The sequence below is a fragment of the Notechis scutatus genome, chromosome 1 (assembly GCF_049901735.1).
Source record: "Notechis scutatus isolate UNSWTSFEM ecotype Mainland chromosome 1, rNotScu1.2, whole genome shotgun sequence".
Classification (NCBI taxonomy): Eukaryota; Metazoa; Chordata; class Lepidosauria; order Squamata; family Elapidae; genus Notechis; species Notechis scutatus.
The window spans coordinates 191,709,399-191,722,347 of NC_142009.1; the positions used below are offsets into that span (position 1 = coordinate 191,709,399).

The following is a 12,949-nucleotide window of genomic DNA, read 5'->3' on the forward strand; positions in this document are numbered from 1 at the left end:
GATATAGAAAGATGGGCAAATTTTTATTGGCAGAGGGATATAGGAGGTCTTATAAATTTTGGACCTGCTTTGAAAGGGGGAAAGGAAACTTACTGTTGCAACAGATTTGTCATTAGGGGGGATACTATGTGTTTTTGTCCTTTTTTAAAATTCACATTTTTTTTTTCACGTTTTTGTTTAGTTTTGTCTCTGGTTAATTTTTTTTCTTTGGGGTTTTGTACTTGAACCTTTGCAATAAAAAATAAAATAAAATCGTGTTTTGTTTTTTAAAGGAGACCTTCGGATGGTATGTTAGGGGTGCAATTCGGAAATGAGCCCAGGGCAAAATGATATTGGATTAATCAAACCCCTTAAACTTCACATTAGATTACTTAAACATTGTTCATCAGATTGTTCCTGTATGTTGGAGAACTCCCCCACCCGCTGGTTATTTTGGTTGCAGGTTTTGGAGGAAGTCTGCCAGCTTCTCCCACAGATTTCCCACCTACTAGTTTCAGCAAAGAGAGGAAGAGAGGAGCTGTTCTAGGAGCGGGGAAGCCGAACTAAGAAAACAGGTTAACTTTGGGCGGCAGGGCAAAGCTGTGTTTTTAACACAAACACTGTGGAAGCTATTGTGTGACATTAGCCATGTCATAGGAGCATGGGCTCTCACATGGCTAGGATGCTAGGTTGGAGATTAGCAAGCCTGCATTTGACACCTGAGTGCTGCCATGGGGCAGAGTGAGCTCTTATTTTTTTTTCCTCCAGTTTCTGCCAGGGACATAATAGGAGCCCCCAACTAGGCATCTCGCCCACCCCTCACCACAGCTAATCCTTTCAACCTTGAAGTGCCTCAGTGCTTCAGATACAAATGTACAAAAACAAAACCGATCACCCTCTTGAAACTTCAAGAATGCCTCAAAGAAGAGATTCAAACCAACAAACAAAAGCATTCAGGGGGATCCTATGCTGCTTGCGCTCTTTCTCCGCTGGGTTTCTTCTCCTGCACTTTTTTTTTAAACCTTTCATACCCAACATCTTCATCTCCTAAGGATGAGCCCCCACTCAGAAAATCAAGAGGCTTCGGCTTTTGAGTATGCATGAAAGGAACCGAGATGCTCGTCGTTAGCTTAAGGAGAGGTGAGCAAGTTGGAGACAGAACACCTGAAGAGTGAAAAAATAAAGAGGAAAGGGTACTTAGAACATCCGAGGATCGATGGTACAGCTCAACCCAGTTGCCAGCTGCTTGATCCAGAATCCAACTTCCAGGTAAGAGCCCTCAAGAAACCCTGCAGGCACAAGGAACTCTTTCTGCTTGCCTCCAAGCCCTTTTGAAACTGTCCTTTTTCCAAGCACATATCCAGACCTCTGGTCAAAGGGAGAAAAAAAAGGAGAAAATTGCACAGGAAGGCCCATTTTCTACTCACCATGCAGCCAGCAAGTGGGTTCTTCATTCTGAACTGCCTGCTATTGCAGTAGCATTTCCAGTTTGGTGTAAGACTGAGGCTGGGTGTTTCACGGCAAGCAATTAGGTCAGATGAGCAAAGCAAAATACGAAGTAATTAAGAGACTTGCCCAATGGGTGATTGTTATCCAATGTGTTTCCTGATAGACAAGGAAAAATCAAAAGGCTAGAAGCAGTTTGGAGAGTGATTTCTGAGCATTTTTTTAAAAATCAGCCTGCAAACAGAGCGCCACTGTAGAATAAAAAGTGATCCCGCTAGGGTAGAGTGAATAAGAGGTTGGGTTAGAACTGACAGCCTTCTCTCGTAATTCAGATCCTCAGTCATAAAACTCAGTAGGTGACTCTGAACCAGTTATGTGTCTGAAACCTTTACCACTTCACTGATGGTAAACTTGAAGCATCTGTACTGGACTGCACACAAGAAAGCCAGAACATCAGTGTAGCAAACTCTTCTGTCTAAGAACCAGAAGCAGAACTGAATTATATTGAGTAGCCATCCCCGATCACAACTTCGACAACTTCTCCCCCAAAATGTTGCAAAACCTCCCTTGATGTGATTCCATAAGCACATGAAAGTTGTTTTAATTAGTGACATTTTCTACTCTTGGTATTTCCCCCCCCAAAAAAATTTCTGAAGTAAATGCATGACCCAAGCCCCCCCCAAAAAGAGCTTTCTTTTTGGTGTCCTGCTTCTTAGCTTCTCCTTGGAGCAAGGTAGCTGCTAAAAATATTCAACTCGACTCCCAAGTCTTAAGATATATAAAAGCATATAAGGACATTATTCAGTCTGGACCAGAGGTGCTATTCAGCAGGTTCTGACCAGTTCTGGGGAACCGGTAGTGGAAATTTTGAGTAGTTTGGAGAACCGGCAAATACCCCCTCTGACTGGAGATTTTACAGTATCCTTCCCCTGCCACGCCCACCAAGCCACGCCCACAGAACCGGTAGTAAAAAAAAATTGAATCCCACCACTGGTCTGGACTCATGAAAAAGGCCATGGGAAGCACCCAAAGAAGAGAAGGATCATAAGGCAATACCTGTGAGAAATGAAGATGGCAAAGAAGCTGCCGATAAATGTTGGATCGTTATAGTGCCACATGGGCCATTCTGGATGTCCACAAGGAAATGTGTCTTATTCCTTTCTGGGAAACAGCTGAAGACGGGCATTTCTGCTGTTCCCTTCCCAATCTTCCCTCAACACACCTTCCAAGCACATGGAACAATTCAAGGCGTGCCCATCTTTCTTTGCTCGAGAGAAGAGCAAACACAGGCAAGGCACACCTAGGATTAGGCAAGCTGTTTTCGTTCAAGGTGTATTAGGAGGGGATTGAAGATATCATAATACTGGCAAACCTGTTGGGTAGCTAGCTAAAAAAGAAGACTAGACTCTCTTAAGGACCATCTATATCTGATAATTTATGCCCATCCTGTATAATCAGGCAGATCAGGCATAATCTAATAATCAGGACCAGGAAACACACTTTGCTCTCATAGCACTTGTCTCTGAACAGCATCCTCTCTGACATCCCTATGGTCCACACCCTGAAGTTGCTTAAAAGGTCTTTGAAAAACTGGCTGATTCTCCAGGCTTTGGATTAAGGTGATTGGCAAGATCATCACTGAATTTTTAAAGTTGCTTTGAATGTTTCTCTTCTAGACAGGTATCATTTTTCCCCCCTTGCTTTATTGTTCTGACTGTTTTGAACGTTGTACACTGCTCAGAATCTTTATGGAGTTGGGTGGCCTCCTAAATTTGACAAAAGAAATGAACAAGACACATTGGCTCAAGAACAATCATTTAACATTGTATGAACCAGGACAAGTTTGGGCTATTTTATGTGGTTCAAAATTATGATTTAGTGTGATATGTAAACCCAGCCAGTCATACTTGCAGCCTGAAACAAACTCCGTTGTGTTGAATAGTGAGAAAAAGAACATAATTTGGTGTTTGCAGAAGCGTAACAGATGCCTGAATCCAAACCGGCTAAACTACTATTCCCAGGCAGTCCAATTTGTACTAAACATATTCAGTACTTGTGGAATATTAAACCAAAGACAAAAATGGAGGAAGAGTGAGGAATGTTGCTTGTATCTCTTTAGGAGGCATGGCTCCCTAGTGCCCCAAGCAGCAGATCTTGTTGGGACAATATGTTTTACTGCAGATCCATCTTGTACATTCTAAGTTTAGTTCTCTTTTAGAGCTGAATACATGGGGATTTAGGTGAGTGGAGATTACTCTCCATCCCTGAAAGTGAGATGTAACCCCATTGGGTTGGAAGCAAATATCTCAATGCCATTTAAGAGTATTGGGGTACTGTTAGGTCTCACAGTCCCTAACTGTGGTCTCAGGAAAATAAATGTGTTGAGCAATTGCACAAATCAAAGAACGAACCCCTTTAGGTGCTCTGTCTGACCTATCTTACAATATTTGAAATTATTAAACAAAGAAGTAACAACAAAAATCCATCCTTATCTTTATTTTCAGAAATGTGTCTAGGCATTCTTAGATGACGGTGATGCCTCATTTGGAAGGGATTGAAGAGAAATATATTCTTGAACGTCCTCCTGGGTGCTGGACACAGTGATGGACTTAAGTTACATGAAGGCAGCCTCCACCTGAACGTTAGCAAATACTTCCAGTAGGACGAATGGTTGGATAGTCCAACCAATCACCAAAGAAGATAACAGAATCCCCTTTTCTAGATAGGGCCAAGCTGACTCCAACAAACATTTATTGGGATAGTTTTGATTGGGTTTCGACACCAAGCAGCACATTCTATCAAAAACAAAGGATGAAATTTAAGGAAATCTGCAGCATGAGTCTTTAGTGGCTGTTTCTATACATTCTTATAAAGTCTTTAGTGGATTTTTTTATACAGTTTAAAAGGTATTGGGAAATGGGAGCAGTCAATTTATTTTTTGCCTTCATGGAATCATTGAATTATTCTTGTAGCAATAATTCCTCTCTCCAAGAAAGCAGTAAGTAATTTGAGGAAATAGTACTCAAGACATTCACAAATTTTGCAAAAGTGATTTTGATCCGAGATTAAAACATGTCCTTAATATTGACAATGGTGCCTGTGGCACTGCCAATACTAAGAAAAAGGGCGTTGGTACTTACCCGATACGCCCGTTCTCTGTGAGCTGTGAAGAGCATCCAGAAGTGGGAGGTGCTTCAGTCTCTTCTGGAAAGGCTGGGCTTAAAACTCTGGGACGCACCTCCTCCTCCACGGGACACCTCCCTAGCATCCCCCAGTTTTGCGAAGACTGAGTGCCAAAGTCCGGAACTCATCACCTAATCTAGATCCTTGAGCAGAACGGAACCCCACCAGATGGAAAGAAATGGGTGGGACTGGATGCTCTTCACAGCTCACAGAGAACGGGCGTATCAGGTAAGTACCAACGCCCTTTCCCCCATGAGCTGTTCAGAGCATCCAGAAGTGGGACATACCAAAGCTTGGCCTGTTCTTAGGGAGGGACTCCGTCTGGGTCGAAATCCACTCCTAAACTCTGTGGACCGTCTGCAGGACTCTTCTGCCAAATGAAGCGTCTGCTGAGGCATAGACATCAATTTTATAATTTCTGACAAAGGGCGATGGTGAAGCCCAAGTTGCCGCTCTGCAAATTTCGTCTATGGAAGCCCGTGTAGCCCATGCTGCTGATGTTGCCGCACTCCTTGTTGAGTGGGCTGTAATGCCCTTAGGAACTGAGATGGACTGGCATTCATAACTTTTAGCTATGGTGGCTCTCAACCATCTACTGATGGTCGTCGACAACACCTTTTGCTCTAAAGTGGATGGATTGAAGGATAGGAATAGAGCCTCAGATTTTCGAAATGCCGCTGTGCGGTCTAGATAGATGCTTAAGGCCCTTCGAATGTCAAGTCGATGCCATTGATGCTCCAGTCTATGAGATGGTTTCGGACAAAAATTTGGAAGGACCAACTCCTGCACTCTGTGGAAGGCTGAATTTACTTTAGAAGTGAATGATGGATCCAATAGGAGAATCACTCTGTCCGCATGAAACACGCACAGGTCCTTTTTCATCGACAATGCTGCCAATTCGGAAATTCTCCTAGCTGATGTGATTGCAATTAGGAAGGCCACCTTATATGTCAGGAATTTAAGACTAGTGGTTCTTAAAGACTTGAACGGGCCAGTTGTAAGTGCGGTTAACACCTTGTTGAGGTCCCAGGTGGGATAGTGGTGAATTACAGGAGGTCTAAGTTTGCAGCACCCTTAAGAAAGCTGCGGACATGTGGATCGTGCGCTATGGAATGGAGGTCACCCCAGGATATCACCGAGGCTAAAGCCACCACCTGTCTGCGTAAAGTATTTGGAGATAGGCCCTTGGTCAACCCCTCCTGTAAAAAGTCCAATAATTGTCCTATTGATGGGGCAGTTGGGTTGATCTTAGACCCCTGGCACCAGCGACAGAAGGAGGACCACGTGGCCTCGTATATACGATTTGTTGAGGACCATCTGGATGCTTGAATGGTGGCAATAGCATCCTCTGAAATCTGTTGGGCCCTTAAACGGCTCCGCTCAACCTCCATACGGCTAGACTGAGCCATTGTGGGTTCGGGTGAAGTATCGACCCTTGCGAGAGGGAAACCTTCGATGGTGGAATTTTCCAAGGTTGTTCTCTCGACAGGTCCTGTAAATCTGCGAACCATGTTCGCCTGGGCCAGTAAGGGGTGACCAATATCAAATCCGCTCATTCCTCCAATAACTTCTGGATCAACCTGGGTATTACTGGAAATGGAGGAAACGCATATACCGTGTTTCTCATATAATAAGGCCAGGTCTTATTTTTTTTTGAGCGCCGAAAAAATGGCTAGGCCGTCTTTTCGGGGGTGACTTAATTCCCCCCCCCCTTGCATCTTCGGGCAGGTGGGCGGCGACAGCTTGGATGTTGATATCGGCGTTGGTGGGGCACTTTGTATCAGGGTCAACGCAGGCAGCACCATATCCGGGTGTGCAACAAAAGTACTTCCTAACAGCAAGCCCCCCCGTCATTTCCCCCCCATTTCGCATGTTTTAATATAGGCCTTAATTTGGGGGGGAGGGGCTTAATTTCATTTCATGCCTATAAAACATGCTGGGACTTCCTATTGGGGGAGGCCGTATTGTTGGAGAAACAGGGTAGAAGTCCAGGAGGCCACTGACATCGTAGGGCATTGACGGCCTCTGCCCCCTGAGTCGGGTACCTTTAAATATACCAGGGCAATTGGGCATTGAGAGGAGAGGCAAATAGATCGATCACCGGTTGCCCAAACCTCCGCACTGCTTCCTGGAAGACAGCTGGGTGTAGGCGCCACTCTGCCTGATCTATCGTGGCCCTGCTGAGCCAGTCTGCTTGTGTGTTTAAGGCCCCTGCTATGTATTCTGCCTTGAGCAAAAACAGATTGGCCTCGGCCCACTTGAACAACTTGGCCGTCTCCAGCATCAGAAGTTTGGAGTGGGTACCCCCCTGTCTGTTTACGTGGGCCTTGGTTATGATATTGTCTGTCAAGACCAGAATGTGGCGTGATTGGAAAAGGGGTAGAAAACTGCGTAAGGCCAGGTGAACTGCTCGCAGCTCCAACAGGTTGATGCTTTGTGATTGTTCAGAAATAGTCCAACTTCCCTGTGCAGTGTGGGATTGGAAGTGAGCTCCCCATCCTACCAGGCTGGCATCAGTTGTGATCGTTGCCCTGTAAGATTCCTTGAAAGGACACCCCTTGTTTATCATTTTTTTCCGACCACCAGCAGAGCGATCGGAGAACATTGTGCAGTACCTTTATCCAGACGTTGGAAGTGGCTCTTCCGGATCGCTGGAAAGGTAGCAGGAACCATTGCAGATCTCTAGAATGGAATCGAGCCCAAGGCACAATGGAAATACAAGAAATCAGTTTCCCTAACAGTTGAGACAGAACTGCCAGGGAAACCCTCTTTAAGGCTCTGATCTGTCTGGCCAAAGACTGGATACTGTTTAACCTGTCCTGAGAGAGAAAGACCTTGCCCTCCATGGTATCTATCACTGCCCCTAAATGAACTAACCTAGTTGAGGGGATCAAATGGCTTTTATCCCAATTTATGGAAAAGCCCTGACCCTGAAGGGTCTCCAGAATAATCTTGGTATCCAATTTTGCTTGATGTCTGGAAGATGACAAAATTAAAATATCATCCAGATAACATTGTAAGCGAATAGATTTGATCCTGAGTGAGGCAGCCAAAGCCGCGAGGACCTTGGTAAAAGTCCTAGGGGCCGAAGCCAGAACGAATGGTAGGGCGATATATTCGTAGTGCTGATCACAATAGCAAAATCTAAGATATTTGTAGTGAGCAGGTCTAATTGGTATATGTAGATAAGCCTCTGTGAGATCTATAGAGGTCAGGACATCGTTCTCTCTGATGCTGAGCAGAATGGACTGGGGAGTAGTCATCTTGAATTTTCGATAAACCAATGATCTGTTCAGACGTTTGAGGTCCAGAATTGCCCTCCAGCCCCCCGAACTCTTTGGGACCACAAACAATAGAGAATAACAGCCTTGACCCCTCTGTTCAGATGGGACCTAATGGCCCAAATATGTAGAAGATGATTGATAGTCTCCTGCATCAACGCCCTCTTAATGGGGTCCGTGGACCTAGGGCTCCTAATGAAAAAGTTCGGGGGGGGGGGAGGATTGAAACTCTAGCACCAAACCAAACCTAACAGAGTCCCTGACCCACGCATTAGAGGTGGAGCTGTCCCATTGATCAGCAAACAATTTTAGCCTCCCTCCAATGGGAACTACTGTCAAGGACTCACTTGGGGCGACGAAAAAATCGGCCTCCAGTGCCTCTGGGGTTTCTTCTGTTTTGGCGTCCCCACTGACCTCTATCAGAAGATTCAGACCTATCCTGTCTAAAACTGGGCCTGTAGCCTGATGTTCTCTGACATCTGGGAACGTATGGGCCTTGATAGTAGGGCCGAAAGGAACCCCTTCGAAACGACTGGGGCGTTCTGTTTTCAGACCTCCGAAAAGGGATATACACCCTAGCAGAACCTGTTAGGGATATACACCCTAGCAGAACCTGCACGGCAGTCAGGCAGGCAGGCAAATATGTGAGATAAACGTTTTTGTAGCTTACACTCAGTAAAACAGATACACAGTGCTAGTTAAATAGTTTATTCCAGTAATAGTTTTAGCATAGTCAAAAACAGTCCATATATCATACACTAGTTCAGTCCATCCGGGGATTATTCAGTTGCAAAGTCCAGTGTCGAAAAAAAGGTCAGTAAACTTACAAATATCAGTCCAGTAATATATCTCTTCGCAGTAGAGATATGAAGAAGTCAAACCTCCTTTCTTCCTTAAGCAACAGCAGAGAACACGCAGTTAACAATCCATCATCGTCAGCAAGCAATCCAGTAAGCCAGCAAGCAATCCAGTTCTCTTGCTCCCTCTTATGGCGATTTACAGCCGCACCCAAAATTACATGCTTTGCAGTTAAAGTGACACACACTTAAACTCACTATTATAGTCTATATATATTATTTTACCCAAACTACGTTAGGTAACCTATGTTATTCCTAATATTCTCCCCTTTTGGGTAATATAATAATATATATATCTATTTACAACTTTAAACCATAATTATTGTTAGGGATATACACCCTAGCAGAACGTGCAACGGCAGTCTAGCAGACAGGCAGATATGTGTGAGATAAAAACGTTGTTGTAGCTTACACTCAGTAAGAGAGATACACTGTGCAAGTTAAAGAGTTTTTATTCCAGCAAGAGTTATAGCATAGTCAAAACAGTCCATATGTCATACACTAAGTTCAGTCAGTCCGGGGGTTATTCAGTTTGCAAAGTCCAGTGTTGAAAAAGAGTTCATTAAACTTACAATCAATCAGTCCAGTGATATATCTCTTTTGCAGTCAGAGATATGAAGAAATAATCAAACCCCTTTTCTTCTTTCAGCAAACACGCAGTTATCACCATCAATTCATCATTGTCAGCATTCCAGTATAAGCCGAGCAAACAGTGAGCTCTCTTGCTCCCTCTTATGGTGATTCTACAACCGCACCCAAAAACTTGGTTTACAGTTTAAAGTGATACATACACTTAAACTCACTAACATAGTTTATATATATTATTTTTTATTCAAACTAAGTTAGGTAACCAATGTTATCCCTAACATTCTCCCCTTTTGGGTAATATAATAATATATATATCTATTTACAATTTTAACCCATAGTTTTCACAATTTTCCTTGTGCTTTACTGCACCTTGGGCTTTTGTAAATCCATCTGCAAAATTTTCTTCAGTCATGCAATAGACCAATCTTATCAGACCATTTTTCACAGATTGTCTAACATTCAAATATCTAAGGTCAGTGTGCTTAGATCTAGTCTTTACAGCAATATCTGTAGCCAACCTTATGGCTACTTGATTGTCCTCATACACTACAATGGCATCCTTAACAGTTACTCCCATATCTAACAACAACTATTTATACAGAATTAAATCAGTACATAATAATGATAAACATGAAAATTCTGCTTCCATTGTGGACATACTTATATGTTGATGTCTAATTGATCTCCAACCAATCAGTGTTTTACCTAATAGTATAGCCATGCCTGAAGTTGATTTTCTAGTTTTTATATCTGTTGCAAAACTTGCATCAGCATATGCACTTAAAATCAAATAATCTTTTGGCTCCAAATACAATGCATAGTGCATTGTCTTTTTAAGATACCTTAATATACGCTTTAGCGCTTGCCAGTGACGTTCATTGGGTTCAGCGTTGAATTTCGCCAATTGATTAACGCCATATGCAATGTCTGGCCTTGACCAATTACTTATATATGATAAACTACCTATTAATGACTGATAAATAGTCTTATCAAATTTTGAACTTTGAGCATCAGTATGACAAAATTCCTGACTCATTGGAGTTTTTGCCGGTTTACAAAGTTCCATTTTATACATTTTTAGCAATTGTATATTTTATCTTCTTGTGATATCTTAAAGCCACTATTGGTTTTGTTTATTGTCAATCCTAAATACTGTCTTATTCCTCCTAAATGCTTTAATTTTATCCTCTTACTTAATAATGATATTATTTCAGTAGCTTCATCATTAGTCTTCGTTATTAAAGCAATATCATCTGTAAACAACAATAATAATACTATTCCATTTGTCTCTTTCTTGAACAAACATGGATCAGCTAAACCTGCTTTAAATCCTATATTGTTTAACTCTTTTACAATATATTGGTTCCATTCATAACCAGATTGTTTCAATCCATAGAGACTCTTTTTCAGTTTCCAACAGTCATTATTATTTTTATTATCCTTAATACCTACTAGTTTTCTTAAATATATAGTGTGTTGCAATGGTGCATGCAGATAGGCAGTTTCTACATCTAAATGATTTATAATATAGTTTTTCTTAGCTGCCCACACTAAAACTGCTCTCAAAGTTATTGCCTTTAAATTTGGTGCAAATACCTCATCATAATCACATGCAGTTTGATTAAATCCTTGAGCTACCAACCTAGCCTTATGGGTAACAGTCCCATTTTTACCAGTTTTTAACTTAAATATCCATTTGCAACCAATGGAATTTTCACCTGGAGGTAATTTGGCATTTTCATAAACTTTCATTTCCTTTAAAGAATTTAATTCCTTTTCCATTGCCTTTTGCCAATCCTCCTGTTCCTTTGCAGGATACATCCTAAGTTCTTCAACACTAGTTGGAACTTTACTAACTTGGCAAACTATACTTGCTTGATACCTATCAAGTGGTCTGGTTACACGTGTAGAACGTCTAGGTATTACAGGGCTTACAGGTGGACTTTCATGTACTACCTGTTCCTGATTATCTATTTCTTCCTGTTCTGGTATTTCTTCCTGTTCTGGTGCTATATGCTCTTCATGTACTTCCTCTTTAATTGTACTCTTCTTATTACTGATTTTTTCTGGTCTTTTGTAGGTTTCTATGATTACTTCCTTATTTGAATCTTGTTCCAGTTTTTCCCATCCTACATGTTCCAGGAATTGTGCACTAGCGCTACAGTAAACTCTAGATGTACCTTTTTCCCAGAATCTGTATGATTTGTGATTAGATTCATAACCTACAAAAAATAACCTTTTAGCCCTATGTTGCCCTTTCTTTCTCAGTTGTGTAGGGATATGCACCCATGCTGGTGCTCCAAATGTGTGCATGTAGCTTAGGTCAGGTTTTCTGCCATGCCATTGTGTGAATGGTAATTCACCTGTTGTTGAATTAACAACATTATTCAATATATGATTACCACACATTATTGCTTCTCCCCACAAAGTTTCAGGTAATCCTGAATCTGACAGCATAGTACAAGCCATTGCTTGTAATGTTTGGCCTCGTCTCTCAATAAAGGCATTATGTTGTGGCCTATATGGTGCAGACCTTTTATATTCAACACCTGCCATCTTCAGTTTATTTTGGAATTTATTGTTTACAAATTCCGTACCATTATCAGTGATAAGAGTTACTAATTTCTTTTTAGTTTTTCTTTCAGCGAATTTAAGCCAATTAAAGAAATTTTGATATGTTTCCGTCTTGCTTTTCATTAGATAACAGAAACCATATCTGGAATAATGGTCCATTATACTTAGTATATATCGAGCACCTCCCACACTTGGTTTTTTAGGACCTATAATATCAGCAAATACTACCTCTAGAGGCTCCTTTGTTTTAAATCCATTAACTCTATTTGCTGGCATTACCTTGCTTTTCTCTTGACTACAAGAATTGCAGTGCAAATACTTACTGCAAGGTTTCAGTTTTATACCCTTAGATAGTTCTACCATTTGTTTAAGCATTTTAAAATTTATATGCCCTAAACGTCTGTGTAACAAATGTATGCACTCATCATGAGGTTTAACATTATTATAAACTGTTAGCTACCTCTAAATTATCATTTAACACATACAATTCACCTCTTAAAGTTGCAGTCACTTTTTTACCTTCTTTTTCAATTATGCAATTGTCTCCCCTAAAGGTAATTACATAACCTAGTTTAACCAAAACTCTAACCGAAAGCAAATTAAACTTAAGCTGTGGTACATATAACATTTTTACATTTTCTTTTATGCAAGAACAATGTGCAGTACCTTCACCTTTTGCTTTAAGTTTCCATCCATTAGCTAACGATATCTGGTGTGAACGTGTGGACATCTTAACAAATCTTTTCTTATCTTTTGTTATGCAGTGAGATGCTCCACTATCTACCACCCATAAATTACTATTCACAGTTTCGTTGCTATACATGGCTAACTCTATGCATTTCTTATCCCTTTGATGCATTTTAGCATTTTGGCTGGCTTTTTGGCTTTTTCCTTTCTTGCAGAATCTAGCCAAATGTCCTTTTCCTCCACAATTAAAACATTTTCTAATTGTATACGCTGAGGAAGATATTTTCTCTTCTTCACATTGTGGTTGTTCCCTTCTGAGTTGATCCCTTTCAAGCCTTCTCCTGGCTTCTTCAA

At 41.5% G+C, this 12,949-nt stretch overlaps 1 protein-coding gene and 1 long non-coding RNA gene across 11 annotated transcripts in view; one reads left to right on the forward strand and one right to left on the reverse strand.

The window, feature by feature from the left end:
• Positions 1-2,621, reverse strand: part of NOSTRIN (nitric oxide synthase trafficking) — a 38,890-nt gene extending 36,269 nt beyond the window's left edge. For 5 of the 9 annotated variants that reach the window (XM_087949778.1, XM_087949787.1, XM_087949782.1 and 2 more), the window contains exons 1-2: positions 2,482-2,617; positions 1,407-1,584 (exon numbers count right to left, since the gene is read on the reverse strand). Coding sequence is in view for 2 of the 9 variants with exons in the window: in XM_087949782.1 (XP_087805908.1) it covers positions 1,407-1,433 (27 nt within the window). In the remaining 7 variants the exon portion in view is untranslated. Of the gene's footprint in view, positions 1-1,176; positions 1,270-1,406; positions 1,585-2,481 lie in introns of those variants that run through there. The other 4 variants (XM_087949781.1, XM_087949786.1, XM_087949779.1 and 1 more) reach the window with 2 other exon arrangements.
• LOC113423601 (uncharacterized) overlaps positions 1,113-12,949 on the forward strand; it is a 30,643-nt gene continuing 18,806 nt past the window's right edge. The window contains exon 1 of one of the 2 annotated variants that reach the window (XR_015746517.1): positions 1,113-1,248. This is a non-coding gene — a long non-coding RNA (uncharacterized LOC113423601). Of the gene's footprint in view, positions 1,249-2,748; positions 3,045-12,949 lie in introns of those variants that run through there. The other variant, XR_015746518.1, reaches the window with a different exon arrangement.